At 40.9% G+C, this 17,271-nt stretch overlaps 1 protein-coding gene across 1 annotated transcript in view; it reads right to left on the reverse strand.

Annotated features, from left to right (window-relative positions):
- ACOT12 (acyl-CoA thioesterase 12) overlaps positions 1-15,463 on the reverse strand; it is a 34,613-nt gene extending 19,150 nt beyond the window's left edge. The window contains exons 1-5 of the mRNA XM_070412268.1: positions 15,337-15,463; positions 12,452-12,521; positions 8,332-8,392; positions 7,694-7,795; positions 3,855-3,990 (exon numbers count right to left, since the gene is read on the reverse strand). Of these exons, the coding sequence (XP_070268369.1) occupies positions 3,855-3,990; positions 7,694-7,795; positions 8,332-8,392; positions 12,452-12,521; positions 15,337-15,463 (496 nt within the window). The remainder of the gene's footprint in view (positions 1-3,854; positions 3,991-7,693; positions 7,796-8,331; positions 8,393-12,451; positions 12,522-15,336) is intronic.
- Positions 15,464-17,271: the final 1,808 nt, after the last annotated feature.

A 17,271-nucleotide genomic window follows, 5' to 3' on the forward strand; every position in this document is an offset into this window, starting at 1 on the left:
CTCCCAGGTTCAGAGGCTCACAGTTCTGGCTGTGTACACAAGTTAAGCACAGTAAACAGACCCCATCCTCTCTGCAGGCTTCCAAATACGCATACTCACCCAGTGCTCTATCAACACTTGTACTTTGGATGTTCATTAGGTATTGTGTCATCATTCTACTCGGACAATTTCACATTCATTCCACATATTCAGGTCATTCTAGCCTTAGTTTTCTTTCCCATGCCAGAAAGGATCAGCACAGGGCAATGCTCATAGAGATTTGATTCCTTACTAAAACATTATCATGAAAATGCTCCAAATCTTTAACCAGATCTAAGTCTTTCCCAGTATGCCCAGCTTCCACATGCTAGTAGTACATGAGCTCATTCCAAAACAGTCTGGTTTTTACATAATCTAATCTCATCTTTTCCCTGTTTCTTCTGTAAGAGAGTGATTTGGATTCAACTTTCTCACTTTTCTAATGATATGCCTTTCAATCATTCCAATCTCTATGTCTGATATGATAACCAATACAGAGCCCTGGGCTTTCTGAAAATACAGTTCAAAAACAAAGATGATCTAGCTATCTCCCTTCTGAACATTATGTCCCGTCCAAAACAAACTCCATCAGATCCACAGGGCAGCAGGTCGACCAACCACATGCTCTATGGCAACGTCAAGCTCCAGGGTCTGGCTCTTATATATCTAAGAGACATTGCCTTTAAGTTCTGTGATATCTTTGAAAGCTAGTAAAATTTCTGAAGAGAAAAATCAAACCAATGAAGTTAGGTAAAGTTGTTTTGTGCAAAGGAATGTAGAATAATCTATTTTATGGCTGGCTAGATGATTTAAAAAAGACATAAAAAATCTATAATTCTAAATTAAACCAGACATATAGATCTGATCTGCCTAACTTCCTCACAAACTGAATAAAACTAAAGTCAATTGCAATCATTCTACTTTTACATTTGAATGACTGTAGCAAGTACCTGTTATTAATTCAGAATGTCTCCAGTACTCAAAGTACTGTTGGTGTTGTGGAGACAGGTAGAGAAAATTGCTGCTGATTTTGTTTATTCATACAACTTGCACAACTCCAGAACAAGCCAATGGAGCCAAGTTCACCTGGCTCACGTGGCAAGTGAAGGAGGCTTAGATCACCAGGCCCACCAACGCTTCCCAATAGACGGACACTAGTGAAAAAGGCCAGACTATCAGAGATCATTGTAACTTTCTACCAAGACAAAAAACAAACAAAACAGTTTTCAGGTGTTTTAGACCAAGTTTGATACCAATTATCTCTTTCTCTTATAGTCAATCTCTCCCTCAATAATGATTTCTATGATCAGCCTTGATCAACCTGCAACCATGACCAATTATTTCCTATCCTGAAAAAACAATGCCCTTTGACCTTGAGGGCATAGCTCCAGGCTGTTTATCTCACCTTTTACAGCCAAGTTCTTTGAAAGGACAGTCTTTAACTGTTATTCTAATCCTACCCATGAATGGGGACCTCTCAAATAACAATAGTAATAATAATAGCATTTTCCACGTGCCTGACACTGTTATCAAGAATCTGTGTTAACTCATTTAATCCTCACACAAACCTATTGAATAAGTAAGATTATTATTCCCATTTTACAGTTCTTATTATTTTTAACCTTGCATCAGCCCACTGGGAAAAAGAGCAGAGTCAGTGATCTGAGTATGGGCAACAAGGACAGAGATAAGAAAATAAAAAGAGCAACTTCCTGTTGGCCAGGACCACTGGCTGCAAGAGGAAAAAGGTGACATCCCCTCTACTCCTCTAATACAGGGTCATCAGCAGGTCTCCCTTCCCATACCCTATTTATTGCACTCATATTTCCACTAACCATGCTCTTGCCAAAGTCACCAATGACTTCCCTAGTCCCAATTCAGTGGAAAAATTTTATTCCTCACTTCCTGGAACACAGATGATCATTCATTTCTTCATGTCACTCTACTCCTTTGAGGTATGACACCACTATCTCCAGTTCTCTTTTACTCCTCTGACCAGTCCCTCCAGATCGTCTTTGTAGATTCATCCTCCTCCTCTGATCGTCTCTTACATGGCCATGTTCAGCAGGTTCCATTCGTGGCCCACAGCCCTGTGTCCCCATGAGCCTTCACAAGGTGACTGCTGGTACTATCTTCATTTGAATTAACATCTGTAAACAGTTGTCTCTCAAACTTGATCTCTCCAGTCCTGGTCTCATGCTTTTGGTTATGCCACCGGCTTATCAGATTATACCAAACTCATCATCCAAACTGCCCCCTCCACCCCTCGTATTCATCATCACATTGATGATAGCACCATCAATTAACCAATCACTCAAATCAGAAACCTGAGCATTATCCTAGCCTTCTTCTTCGCTTGTCTCCCCACATCAATGACATATTCTGCTGATTTTACCGCTTGTATTTTTTTTTAAACTCTTTCCCTCCTTTCTCTCCCTATTATCATTGTCTGGTGCAGTCATACCTCCCCTCGTGCCTGGTCTCTATGCCTCTAGTCTCACCTCTTCAGAGTGACCATATCAAGTGTAATTATGCTACAACTCTGCTCAAAACCCTTCACTGGCTCTCATCAAGGACAGAGAAAGGCCAAGCTTCTTAGCATGGCCTCTGTGACGCAGTTCTACCTTTTCATGGTGGCCTCCTTCCACCTTGATTTTTCTCTCTAGTAATGCTCTTGTTCCCCCGGTGCAGCCATTTGATTACTTTAGCAAAATGCATTTAAAACATATTTTAGCACTGGGGTCATCTTTACAAAAGGAGACCCACTCTTCTCAGCAAAGAAAGTAAATGATGAAGTCGACTTGGTAATGGGCATTGTCTTTAAAAGATCATCAATGAGTAGGAGCCTTTGAAAAACTTTTTTCCAACCCAGAGGTTGTCTGTGAGGTGGTCCCAGGACCATGATGATGTCACATGGGAAAGAATAAAGCCCACAGGTGTCAGTCACCCCTGCCTCTGCCTTTTCTCCCTCCTCTGGCCTTCATATGCTTTCACTCTTCCTCCTTCTCCTTTTTCCACATTCTTATCCTGACCCTTTCTTGTCTTCTCCTTTCCTTGTCTTTTTCCTGTGTCTGCTTTCAGAGCCAAGGGAATGCGGGTGGACCCTCTGTGAGCCTCTTCACCCACCTGCATGGTGATGAGAGGGGCTCGGGCTGGCTCACTCATTTCCCTCTTTGCTCTCCACCACAGGTCATCTCCCTTGGGGCTGCAGGAGATGGGAGTCAGATAGGAAGGGCAGATGAGGGGCAAGGAGGACTTCCTTTCCCTGCCATGCTGGCCCCACCAGGCCTCAAAGAACCCAGGAAATCACCGCCAAAGAACTGAGGAACTTTGGCTCATCATAGTGTTACTGTGGAAGAGCTGAGAAACAGTAGAATCTTATCACTTCCATTCATATCCCCTGTAATCTTTAGCAAGGCTCTTCACTACTCAGTTTCAGGTTTTTCCTCTGTTGAGATTATATGCAGCTCATATGAAATAACAGATGAGAAACTGCTTAGTAAAGTGTGAAACACCGGGTCAGCTTACGGCATTGTCCTTCCTTCCTTCATCTATCATTACTGAGCACACAGTTACTAATAAGAACAGCATGGTTCCCACTGCCCTTTCACATCTCCTTCCCTGGAGATCCTCTGACTTAAAGCGGGCTTAGGTGTCAGCAGTTCTATTCTGAATGGCCAGGCCCTTCTTTCTCCAGCCACTGGGTTTGTCGGAAAAGATCTCTAGTATCACCAGGACTGAACTGTAATAATAAGGCGAGAGTAAGTGTGCCCTAAAGAAGGACCCTTCACTGTCACAGTCATACAGTTCAAGCTCCTCTAGGTAGATGTACTGACCCTCAAACTTGCTACTCTTCTCCATCAGGTTTTTAAAGGTCTCTTCATGTTGTAATCGCACTTTCCTTCTCTCAGAAGCCATATTATGTTCCACATGGTCTTGTTCAGTTAGAGGTGTGACTGGTTTTAAATGAATCTAGAGAAAGAAAAACATTTACCTCTCATCGCCTTGTTAAATTATAAAAGCACAACATGACATTTGCAAAAACAAATGATATGCCACATTGGTTTCTAACTCAAAGTAAATAATTTATGTGTGTTTTCACACACATTTCATTTTGACTAAACATTTTCCTTAAAATGTTTTTAAATTAAAAAAATCAATATAGACAATTATTTCTTTGTACAAGATATGCGCTGTAAGCAGTTTTTCAAATATTATTTCCCCTGATTTTTTAAAAAAAATTTAACAGAAATACAAAATAAGAAATTCTTCAAATTAATGAATGAGGATATGGACTTTGATGCCAATTAATTCTTATCAGGAAATATTTTTGGCCTAGCTGGTGTTGCTCAGTGATGGAACATAGGCCCATGAACCAGGAGGTCATGGTTTGATTCCCGGTCAGGGCACATGCCCAGGATGTGTGCTTGATCCCCAGTAGGAGACGTGCAGGAGGCAACCAATCAATATTTCTCTTTCATGGATGTTTCTATCTCTCTATCCCTCTCCCTTCTTATCTATAAAAAAAAAAGAAAAATTTTTCTACCTTTTGCAAAATTTAGACATCAAAGGAAGGAATAAAGATGTTTTAAAGAAAGCTATTATTTACCAAGAAATATTCTCAGTTTGGAAGTTTCATCACATGATGAAAACATCTATATATATAAAAGCCCAGTGACCAGACTGGCAGAATGACCAGAATGATCGGTGGCTATGATATGCACTGCGGCAGCCAACCAGCCTGATCCAGGCCCCGATCGCCACCCCCACAGGGCCAGCTGCGAACCACCCATAGCCTCACCCCCCTGCTCGCCCGGCCTGATGGGCCCCCATTGGGGTGGGCTGGCTGGACCCCACTCATGCACAAATTTGTGCACTGGGCCTCTAGTTATCTAATGAACAAACCTAAAGAATCAATACGTCAGAATCAAGCTTTAAACAACCTCCAGGAGCCTGGAAATATGATGCACTAGAACCAATGGCTCAAGCTTCTTCAGAAACGCCTGCCTGCTGACCTGTGTGTGTCAGGAAGAGACACCTTGCAGCTGGACTGGGGTCGCGCCATGCTTATTTCCAGGACACTGAAGGCCGGTGCTCACCCTTGGCCAAGGTAAGGATGAAGTATCTAGTGATTTATAATATGCTGCTTCAAGCCTAAACTCCCTTGGACTGCCTTGTCTAATTCGTTTAGGAATGGATAGATGATAGCTTGCCCTGGTTTAACTGCTTACACAGCCTTGTTTTAGTTGGATGACCAGAGGGGTATAAAAAGGTCACCTGGTAAGCCAATGTAGATAAAATACATTTTGTGTGACTGAAGAGGACCCTGAGAGCAATGCCTGGCAGTCTTGAACCTCTCTGCTGATTGCCTGTGGTTCCTTTCTCTGTTAGTGGGCATTCGGTCTTGTCCAAAACATCTACACTTACAAAATACCCCTGGGTTCAAAGCGTCTATAATGTTTGTTTAGACGTTTGGTTTACAGGGTTAATAAATTTAAAATGCTCTCATGTTTTATTGGTCCAGTAATTGTGTAGCGGCTGTATTGCCAATAATAACCCTTTTTGCCTTGGTAACCCAGCTGGTCATGGCACATGTGAAGGACCAAATATCAAGGACCTTTTGGCATGGACCCAATGTCCTGCAAGTTCTTTCTCCTGCTGTTCGGCCTCCTTTAGGTTGAATAGGCTTTGCATGAGCATGCTCTATGGCAGTGGTTCTCAACCTTCCTAACGCCGCGACCCTTTAATACAGTTCCTCATGTTGTGGTGACCCCCAATTTCATTGTTACAAATTGAACATAATTAAAGCATAGTGATTAATCACAAAAACAATATGTAATTATATATGTGTTTTCCGATGGTCTTAGGCGACCCCTGTGAAAGGGTCGTTCGACCCCCAAAGGGGTCATGACCCACAGGTTGAGAACCGCTGCTCTATGGGGTCTTGTGAGTCCTTCAATGATCTGGCCTGTGCAATTGTTGGACTAAGCCTAGTTAATCATTGCCCATCCTGTCTTGGAAAAAACTCGCTTTGGACAGAGATCCAGGTAGGCCTATCTCTTCAAATCAAACACCGATTTTTCATGGCTTTCTTTATGATGTTCTAAACAAGAATGTCACCAAGTGAAAAATAAATTAGTCTGGGAAACATGCTTTACAGTAAAGGTTATCTGAGCCAACCAATTATGGCAGAACCATAAGGTCCCTGACTTCCCAGAAATGCTTTCAGAAAAACAGTTCTTCAGTCTCAGGAGAAACTGAAGTGTGACTATTCCATTCTGATTCCATGAGTCCCTGAAGTTGGAGTGAGAAGTTTAAAGCTGGAGGGAAAATGATGGCCCTCGTTTTCTCCTTCATGTGTAGGAAGAAGTTGTTGGGGGGACTCCTTTCTGTCACTTGCTCTCAGATATGGGAACTCTGCACCCACCCCCACATTCTCTCGCTCCCAAGAGTCTGGAGATTTCTGGGGACTTTAGGAAAAACAGAGTTGTTGGCAACACCTATCTCAACATCTTAAATTTCAGTGAACACAGGATCCTTGAGATACTTCGTTAACATATAGATTCCAAGTTTCTATATGGGTGATTCTAATTCAGCAGGTCTGAGATACAATCCAGAAAGCTATATTTAAATAATATAATAGATTAAGTGAACTTCCGTTTGAAAAGCAATGCCTTTGGGCAATGTGAATTTGCCTGTGGCCTGTTTAATTTTGGGAAGAGAGTAAGGGAAGTGTCCCAGTGTACACAACTCTGCAGGGATATCTGCTCCCTGGGACCATGGTGGGCTAACTCAGCCCGGCCCGTCTCTGTGCCTCCTCGGTCAAGTGAGGCGTAGCTGAGGAGTGTGGCTCTTTCGTTCTTTCCAATGAGTACAGTGGGAACATTGCTTGCCCCACCTCTAAACTCTGAGGCAGTCTGAGAAGAACACTTTGGCAGAGTGAGAAGTACTGCTTGTCACTTTCAGAGTGGAGCTAGGAGAAGCCACTGTGCTCACCTCTGGAGCAATCCCTGCAGTGAAAGGCTTCAATTCTAAACTGTATGATCACACATAAAAATACTTAGACTAGATTGGGACCGTCCCTGCTGGCATGATGACTTTAAAAAGAAAAGCCAAGAAATGATAATGAATAAATCTCCAAAAGACCATGGAAAAGCTGTCCTGGGCAAATGGCCAGGCTAGTCCACTGGGCACATACATTAGGCCAAAGTACTTCCTTTAAGGGCGTTTTTACCCCAGATGCCCTGAAGCTTATTTTTAAACTTCAATAACTCAGCAACTTTGACATCCTTCCTTCAGGTATAAAAAAGTGATTGGACCAAAACATGCAACTGCTCACTAAATTGCTCTTGCTAAAATAAAAAAGATATTTTAACTCAACTCGGAGTTATATAACCCCAAAAGAAAAGAACTAAACCAGCAAGCAATATTTTTGAGAAACTGATATGACCTTTAGATAATTTAAAACACAGTATTTTTCCTCTTTCACAAACTGGCTACATCTTCTTTTGTCTAAAGTACTTACTACTATAACATTACCACAGACTGATCTTTTATGATAAATGTTGATGAGTAACAAATCTTGGGAAAGCATTTCTCATGCTAAGATGAATGTCCTTTTCCTAATAATCATTCTGATGCAATTTTTAATATGTCCCTCACACAGAAAATTTACCTTTTCTTTTCCAACTGGTTTGGCTACAAATGTAGAGAAGGCCACACTAACAAGTTTCTCAATGCCAGTGAACGTGTCCTGCACTATGACCTTGATGCTGATCTAAAATGAAAAGAAAATAAATAAATAAACTTTCAGCCATCCAGACAACAGATGGGATTGCACCATTCAAAATTCAGTTATGCACTTCACCGTTCTTTTTCTTTTGGTTTTTCAACGAAACTAGCATTTTAATTTATTCTTAAGCAATACTCTTGTTTTAATAATGTGTTATAAAGTTGGAAAAATAACTTTTTTTCTGATTATAGAAAGATACATATTTACCATGGAAAAGTTGGTAAATATAAAAATAAGTAAATGATAACATTGGAATCTAACTATCCAGAGGAAATATCAGTAACAGTAATCCCACCACTCAGGTTAATTTTCTTCCAGTTACATATATATGTGAAATATAAAATGTATATTATTTATTCATATATAAAATATTAAATGTGTGTCTGTGTATACATGCACACAAAATTACCATATTGCATTTACAGTTTTATATCATTTTTTTAAAGTTGGTATTATGTGATAAGCATTTTCTAATTTTGTTATTAGCACCAATGACAGAAGGAAGGAAAGGGGCCTCTTACCTCCATGCTTGTGCTGAATGCTCTAGTAACTTTTGCTTTGATGGTTATAACTTGTCCAACTCTATTTAAAAAAAAAAAAAGATCTCAGTAATCCTAGCATAGCTCATTCCAGGCTTAAAGGTTTCGTTAAATGCATGTGCCATAGAGCAGTTTTACCTTATCACACTCATAATGTTTGTGCGTGAAAAATTCAGGTTAATGAAAACATCAAAAAGAATGCACTAAAAACAGATGCCAGTCACTGCGAACCACACATATGTTAGCTGACTACCTCTATTTAAACAGCAAAGGGCCTTGGCAAAGATTGTGTGCAAAACGACTTTCAAATCTGCAACAGATACTTTGACAATATCGCAGCTGTTTTCTTGAGAGGAATCAAAACAGACACACAAACAAAACCAATACAATTGGTATTTATTTTAAAATATTAGCTAACAAATGATAAATAAACTACCAACAAGCTGGCCCTAAAACTGATCAGCTTTACTAGGTTTACAGGGGCCCTCAATGCTGCCAGGTGACCCATTTACTCCACATTATTACTGATGAAAATCTGTGTGTCATTTAAGGCCTTCATTAAATGCTACCTCTGTCATGAAACACCACGGATTTCCCAGTCAAAATGCACTTTTTAACTACCCCAAAGAACTGAGTTTATATCTCATCCTAGGCATGTACCTATTATACTTTCTATTCTGATGATTATGTGTTTATCTGACTCTCACCAGACTGAGCAACTGCCACACTCCAGAATTGTGACATAATCATCCACATACCCTATTGAGCCCAAATAGTACTTTTCATATAAGCAATACATATTTGTGAATTTAAAAAATACCTAATATGGCTTACAACTAAATCATATGGTTCCCTATATATTGCTTTCAATTTTCTTTTTTATGGTGCAGGTTGCATATAAAAAATACGAGTTCACTTTTTATCAACTTAGTGACCACAAATCCTTTTTGATAATACAAATGCAAATTGGCAAAACCATATTTCAATGATGAGGTTATTAGTTAAACATAAGTTACAGAATTTAGGATTGGAAAGTACATAATAGATATTATATTACATTGTATCATTGGCATTCCTAAATTTAATAATCGTGCTTTAATCTATTCTCAAATAAGTTTGAATTCACAGTAATCTGTAATTTTGCTAAGATAAAAATACATATCAATTTTTTCTACTTAGTATGTGAGCTTAGTCAATGCATGTGGTTCTATTTAACTTAATTTTGTTTCTATATAAATAAATAAATGCCAAATAGATAAATGTAAGCAGTTAGGTTGGAGAGATGAATTGGGACAAGACTACTTAGGGTTTAAAAACTGGTAACAGCTACCCCATGGTCCTAGAGAACTATCCCAGGCCAGAAACAAACAACCTGTTCTCTTCCTTTTTCTTGTAAATTCTGCTTATGTCTGTAAGGATCAAGGTATTTCACATAAAACAAAACAGAGCAACAACAACAACAAAAAATACCAAGACTAGCCCTGGCTGGTGTGACTCAATGGTTAGAGTGCCAGCCTATGCACTGGAGGGTCGTGGGTTTGATTCCCTGTCAAGGGCACATACCTGGGTTACAGGTTCCATCCTGGCCCAGGTCAGGATGTGCACAGGAGACAACCAATCAATGTGTCTCTCTTGAGTGATGTTTCTCTCCTTTTTTCTCTCTCTGTCTCTCTCCCTCCCTCCCACTCTCTCTAAAAATCATCCTTAGGTGAGGACTAACAAAACACACCAAACCTCCCAAACCAACCAAGATTATACAAACATAAAATTAAAGAAATTAAGTAAAACCATATAATCCTAGTTGATTAGAGGTATTAGTATAAATTCTTTAAAAAACACATAATTCCTAGTTCTGTTCACTGAAAAGGCCTAAAATAATGACCAACTCTGTATTGATGAGCACGTTTCCTGCCCAGATTGTGATCTCTACTTATCATTTCTTTTGAAGAAATCTCTGATTCTGAGTTTGTGTGAGAAAATGTATAAAATGAGCCCATCTTGTCATACCAGAAAGCAAAGGAGTTATTAAAGAATTCTAACTTTGGGGTTATGTCCAAAACTCAGAGCCAAACTGAAGAAGCTTCCACTGTCCAAAGACAGGTCAGAGTGAGCATCCATAAGAATAATCATATCAGAACTGAAATGCATCAATTATGTTAAAAATCATGGGTTCCTAATGATACTATCCTATATAATAAAAGGGTAATATGCAAATTGACTGAGCAGTGGAATGAACAGTCTCTATGACACGCACTGACCACCAGGGGACAGATGCTCAACGCAGGAGCTGCCCCCAGTGGTCAGTGCACTCCCACAGGGAGAGTGCTGCTCAGCCACAAGCCGGGCTGATGGCTGGCGAACGAGCGCAGCAGAGGTGGTGGGAGCCTCCAGGGACATCCTCCCTGACTGCTAAAGGGCTCCCTGTTGTGCACCGGGCCTCTAGTATAAAGAGGAAGAATTAAGTCTGTCTTTCCTGGACAAACTTTACCTCAAGGTAACAAAGTAATTAAAGAGATAAAGGGTCTCTCTATACAAATAGTTCAGAAAAGAAATGAAAAAAAGAAAAGAGATAGATTTAGCATACTACTATTTTACCAATATCTAATGAAATAATGGTTCTAAATAATGATCATTAGACAGTATATGCTCTTGACAAGAACTGGTTTTACCAAAATATCAACTTTCCATCAGATCATTTTTTTGGCATAACTATAGTTTATAAGAAATACAAATGTATGTGAACATGCTAAACAGGGATACAATGAGAAAATGCAAAATGTGGTAAATTCTTTAAGACAAATGACCAGGTTTGTTTACAAAATAAATTGCAAGTGAAATGAACAAAGGGAAAATTATATGTTAAAAGACATATCAACCATATTAGATCCTGATTCAATAAACTAATTGTTTAAATTTTAAAAAATTTGAGACCATTGGAAATTTCTGTTAATGGTATAGTAATTGTTATTACATGGTCTCTAAAAGAGCCTTATCTTTTAGAAATATATACTGATAATGCAAACACAAAATGGCAAAAACATTTCAATGATGAGGTTACTAGTTAAGCCTAAGTTACAGATTGTAGGATGGAAAGTATATAATAGAAATTTTATTACAATGTACTGTTGGCAATGCCAAATTTAATAATAGTGCTTTAATTTATTTCCAAATAAGTGTGCATTTGCAGTAATTTTTAATTTTCACAGATGATCCCTTGGAATTATGTCAAAATAGTCCAGGTGTGTGGGAATCTAGAGGGAAATTGATAAAACCAGAGTATCCATGAGTTGACCATTGTCATAGTTAGGTGAAGGGTCTTTGGAGATACATGGTACTATTTTCTCATCTTTTGTGTATGTTTGGATATTTGTATATCTTGAAATTTTCTACAACAAGATATGGTAGGCACATACACACTCCCACACATAAAATGTTTTTCATAATTTAACATCTTTACTCAGATAAATTAATGTTTACCCAACAACCTAATGATGAAATTCACCATCACAGAGATACTTATTATCATTAACTAGAGGCCCGGTGCACAACATTCGTGCGCCCTTTAGCAGTCAGGGAGGATGTCCCCGGAGGCTCCCACCACCTCTGCTGCGCTTGTTCGCCAGCCGTCAGCCCGGCTTGTGGCTGAGCAGCACTTTCGCTGTGGGAGCGCACTGACCATCAGGGGGCAGCTCCTGCGTTGAGCATCTGTCCCCTGGTGGTCAGTGTGTGTCATAGAGACTGGTCATTCCACTGCTCAGTCAATTTGCATATTACCCTTTTATTATATAGGATTATTCTTCTAGTAGAAGAAGGAGCCATTCATTAGGAATCAGCTTTAAGAAATCCTTCTATGCCTTAGACCAGAATGCATATAATACATAATGCCAGCAGCTATTTCTCAACAAAATCAAGACTGAATTTACAGTTAAGCAAGTTTATTAGAAGTAGGTTCTGCAATTTTTTTACTGACTTACATTGGGTCAAATGTTATTTATTTTGTTAGGAAATTGGTTACTGACTTAACACGATTAAGCTTACATGTTTTAAATGAACCAGTTGAGTATACCTCAGGAGAAGGGCATGGAAGAGCAGTTCCCCTTACCTAGCTGTCTCCTCAAATTGAATGTCATCCACTGAGGCGGTAACACAGGAAACCCCAGCATGTTTCTCAGCTTCAAAAAATAGGCAAAAAGGGGCTGGATTAGTAATGTTTGAATATTTCAGCCTAGGGAGAAAGGAGTAAAATTTAAGTGGATTTAATTTAGTGACTCATCCTCTCATTCAACATAAGACTACTGGGCCCACACTCTGGATGGTCTGAATCATAACAGCTCCTTTGCTCTGTAAGTTATATTTCCACTGCATGAAAATTACTGTGGTTTCTTCTGCATCTTAATTCACATCGTCTTTGATTTGAAATTCAATACCAGTACCCAGCACATCAAGTTATTCAAATAGCAATTTTAGTAAGTTGGTGCCAACTTTAAAAGTGTTGCTAGGTACTACCTTCCTTTTGTTTTCAAAACAAATCATCGAAGTTGTATCCATTATCCCTCACATCCAGCAGCTAAATGTAGTCAGGCCACTTAGCCAGCGTGAGCACTGAGCGGTATGGGAGGCCTTGAGAGCACACCCCCAGTCAGAGAGGAACTTCTCTGGACACCAGAGAAACACAGTAGGTATTTAGTAAATGTTTGTTATTTTTTATTAGTAGATTCACACCAAACTCACTGTGCATTAAATCTGTTGCAGGAGGAGAGGACTGACGAGGGTGGAGCGAGGGTTAGGGAGGAACTCCAGTTATTTTGATGTTCTATGTCTGCATTTAATTTGTTGAGATAGTTTGTTTGTTTCACTTTATATAAAAATATCAGATTTTATTCTCTTTGGAAAAATTTTGGAGATGTGCTTCTGCCAGAATTTGACTTTGAGAAACAGTCACTTAAAACCCAAACAGAATGCATTGGCTCTTTAAGAACCTTTAACTCCATTTTGGAGACGTTACTCCTGGTGCCACATTATGAAAACAGTGAATTATATTGAATTTGTATGCTTTGTGGGTTACTTTAACTGCAATGTATAAGAGGTAAGAAAACCTTCTAAGTATTTAAAGCACTCCTCCCTATGATTCAATTCTGTAGAAAACTAGACATTCTGGTTTTACTAGTTGGAAATAACTGTTCTTCCAAACATGACATAAACTGAGTTACCAGAAAACTAACCACAGAACTCTGAGTGATGGAACAGGGAGGATGAGCTTCCCGCCTATAAAATTTAGTGAGAGGAAGAGTACATAAAAATACCAGAGTAGAACACAGGGTGGGCAAAAGTAGGCTTACAGTTGTAATACAAATACATACTACAATAATTAATAAAGAATCACATAAGAATAAACTGTGTTTTATATACTCACAACTGTAAGCCTACTTTTGCTCACCCTCTACTTACTGTGGGATCAATTTAATTCAGTTTATCAGACTTTTGTCAAGTTCCCACTGATTTCCAGAGACTTATCTGCATCAATCCTATCTTTTACCAACTCTATTCAGTGGCAGAGGGCCAGCCACAGTCATTGACCTTTAAGTGCTTTAAGATTTGCAGAAAACTAATGGACCCTTGCAGATATATTCTGCAAAACATTGACTAAGGAGTACCGAATAACACTCATTCCCATTACCTGACACAAGGGAATGGGATGCTGAGCTTATGAAACTATTCTTGCTAATAAAGTGTTATCAAGCACACCAACATGTTACCAATTTTGAATGATTTAAATGATAAAGTGCAATAATTAATAAAAGACTAAATTTTTACTGTATATATCAGGTATCTACTAAGTATCTGCAGCACTATACTCGATTGCACTAGGGACCAAGAAGAAAAGGACTATGGTAACAGGTAGCATTTGTTAAGCATTTATGATTGGCCAGGCCCTGAGCTAAGAACTTAAGCAAGTCCATTACACGAGGTTGGTACCATTATTAGGTCCATTTTACAAATGAAGAAATCTTGGCTTACAAAGTTTGTTTCAAAGAAATTCTTATAAATGTTTATTCTCTACCGTAGGTTTGGACACTTCTTACCTCAACGGGTTAAGTTGGAAAGGGCATTGCGATAAAGTTGACCAACGGGTGCACATGTCAACGTGGTTGGAAAGACTTCTCTAAGGAGGTGATATCTAAGCTGAGATGTGATGCATGGAAGGGGCCAAGAGAAGAATATACGGGCAAAAAGAAAGTCAGGCGCAGAGGACCTGAGCTGGGGCCACATAAGGGTGTGTTAGGCAACAAACTGAATGCAGAAACAGATCAGAGAAGTGGGTAATCCTCTATTTCACCAGACATTAAAGAGATGTGCGGAAACATAACCAATACCACTCCTGTAAGCACATTTTTTTGTTACGGTTGAAAATATAGTTCTTTTTTCAATAAAAAATATGTAATGGGTTCATTCCTGTTCCTTTTAAATGAATTAAGTTTTAAAACTTCCGAATAAGCTAAATATGGATAAAATAACCCACACAAATAGAAGCTTTCTGGGGTCCTCATATACTAGTATTTAATGCGGCCAAGGAGTCCTAAGACTAAACTGTTTGCGAACTACTGGCCTGGGTCATTCCCAGCGTTGGATGAACTAGCTTTCTCATTATGGTCCCGGCTGGTCAGGGCTCACAAGTCAAAACATCCTCCCCTCCTCACTCATCCCGGGTCCTGGTCTTGGCGCGGCGCGGCTGGGGAGCCGGGAGGGGGCTTCCTCTCGCACGGGGATGGGTCACCCAGGATCCTCCCAAGTCCTGACCCTGCCGTCCAGCATCCCGCCATCCGCACTCCCACATCCCAGCCCGCCTCCTAGTTCCCAGACACCCTGCCTTCCCGGACCCTCCTCTGTACCCCGCCCTCAGGCCCTTGCATCCGGACCCCGGACAACGCCCCCCCTCCTCCCCTTTCTGGACCCCTTCCTGCCCACCCCGGCCCGCCGCGCCCCTACCTGCCAGGCAGGCGGTGGTGTCAATCCACTTGAGCAGCTGCCCCGCGCTCAGCTCGCCTCGGGAGTTGGCGTGCGCAGGCTGGATGGCCTGGCTCATGTGCACCTCGCGGGGCGCCGGCCTCTCCATGATTCGCCGGAGAGAGAAGCCCCTCCGCCGGCCGAGTGCGCCGGGTCCGCACCGGGCCCGCCCGGATCCAAAGGGCACCTGCGGCGCCGCGCCCTGGCCCCCGTCCCACTCCCTGCCCGGCCCGCCGGGTGCTCTGGAAGATGAGGTTCAGGTGCCAGGAATGTCGCTCCGAACATGGCGAGGAGGGCGAAAGCGATCTCTCTGCTGTTTCAGAAGCCAAATCGGGGGCAAACTAGGTTGGCAAAGCCGCGAACAGCCCGGGTTTCCCACCCCTAACGGGAGGAAAGCAGCGCTTATCTCAGGACAGCGCAGAGAATCAAATGGGACAATGTAGGAAACCCATAGCACGTGCCTGTGCACTTATTTGGTGAGTAAATAGAGAGGGCTGAAGAACTTGACAGGTGATGAAGAGTTAAGAATTGGTTAGTTAAACGATGTCCAGAGAATGAAGGCCTTTTGCTTTAGACCAGTGGTTCTCAACCTTGGCTGCACATTAGAATCACCTGGGAATCTTTTTAAAATCCTGATTTCTGGGCCTCATCCTCCGGAAATTCTGTTTCTTTGTTATGGGGTGGGGCCACAACATTAGTAACAAAAAAAACAGAATTTCCGGAGGATGAGGCCCAGAAATCAGGATTTAAAAAAGATTCCCAGGTGATTCTAATGCGCAGCCAAGGTTGAGAACCACTGTTGTAGACGCTGATTTTAGAGTCTTTTTTTTTTTTTGGCCTGGCTGTTGACTGCCAAATAGAGTGAGTACCCATGCCTCAAGCCTTCATTCAAAATCCACCTTCTGATTCTTAACATATTATAATGGTTCCAAATGATCCTTTGTTGTCGATCGATCATGTTGTTATAAAGTTACTCCTGCTGCCAAGCAAACAAACAAGCAAACAAAGTCCTGCGTTTTGCAGACACATCAGAGTCACTGAACAAACATAGGCAGCCTTTTGGTTTTAATCTGGAGAATTTATGGTTAGAAACTGTCACCTCATGCCTAATGATGCCAGCAAATCCCAAGAGAATCTCTTCTTCATGGAAGACAACATGTAGAACATTAAGTGAGAGTTTTCATTCTCAGCCTTTAGCACATAAAAGCCACCACACTTTCTAGAGCCGGAGTCAGTGACTTTACAAAGCCGTTCTCATGAAGGAAAGGGTGACATCAGAAAACCACCAGCATACAGTAGGATTCACAGAGGTCGTACGGTTAGGGGCAGCTGCACCTGGGAGAGCATTTATGAGCGAAGAAACGGAAGCCCAGAGAGCTGCAGCAATCTGCCCGGCATGCAGCTGAGGAGGGCAGCGAAGGTAGGAGAGCACCTGGCTTAGCTCAGGGCTCCTGACTGTCCAAAGCAGCTGACCACAAGAGCTAACTGACCCCACAGATCGGTGGTGCTTTCCCATCCCTGTGTCGATGGCCTGCCAAGCCCCAGCCTGGAGATACCAGAATGCAGGTTTTACCTTTTAAAGATTTTTCTTTTTTCAGTGAAAAGGAAGGAAACATGGACTTGATCACCTTCAGAATCCTCTCTGAGTAGGTTTCCATCCCATATCAACATAAGAATTAGATGCATTCAGTTAGGCAAGCATGAAGTTTGCCTTTTATAAAAAGCACAAAAATAACCTTCTTAAGCAAAGAAATGAAAGCTTAGGCCACCAAGATGGTCCTCTGACGTAGTTACATAATTATTTCAGTGACAATGTTATTATTCCTATCTCTTCTGGCCCTTCTCTTTGGAAAATGCCTATAGAGTTCTTCATACAATATTGGCAGATTAGATTACTGTTCAGTGAATATTTACTCC

Source organism: Myotis yumanensis, unplaced genomic scaffold (assembly GCF_028538775.1).
Source record: "Myotis yumanensis isolate MYYU_CA2020_CCGP unplaced genomic scaffold, mMyoYum1.0.hap1 SCAF_4, whole genome shotgun sequence".
Classification (NCBI taxonomy): Eukaryota; Metazoa; Chordata; class Mammalia; order Chiroptera; family Vespertilionidae; genus Myotis; species Myotis yumanensis.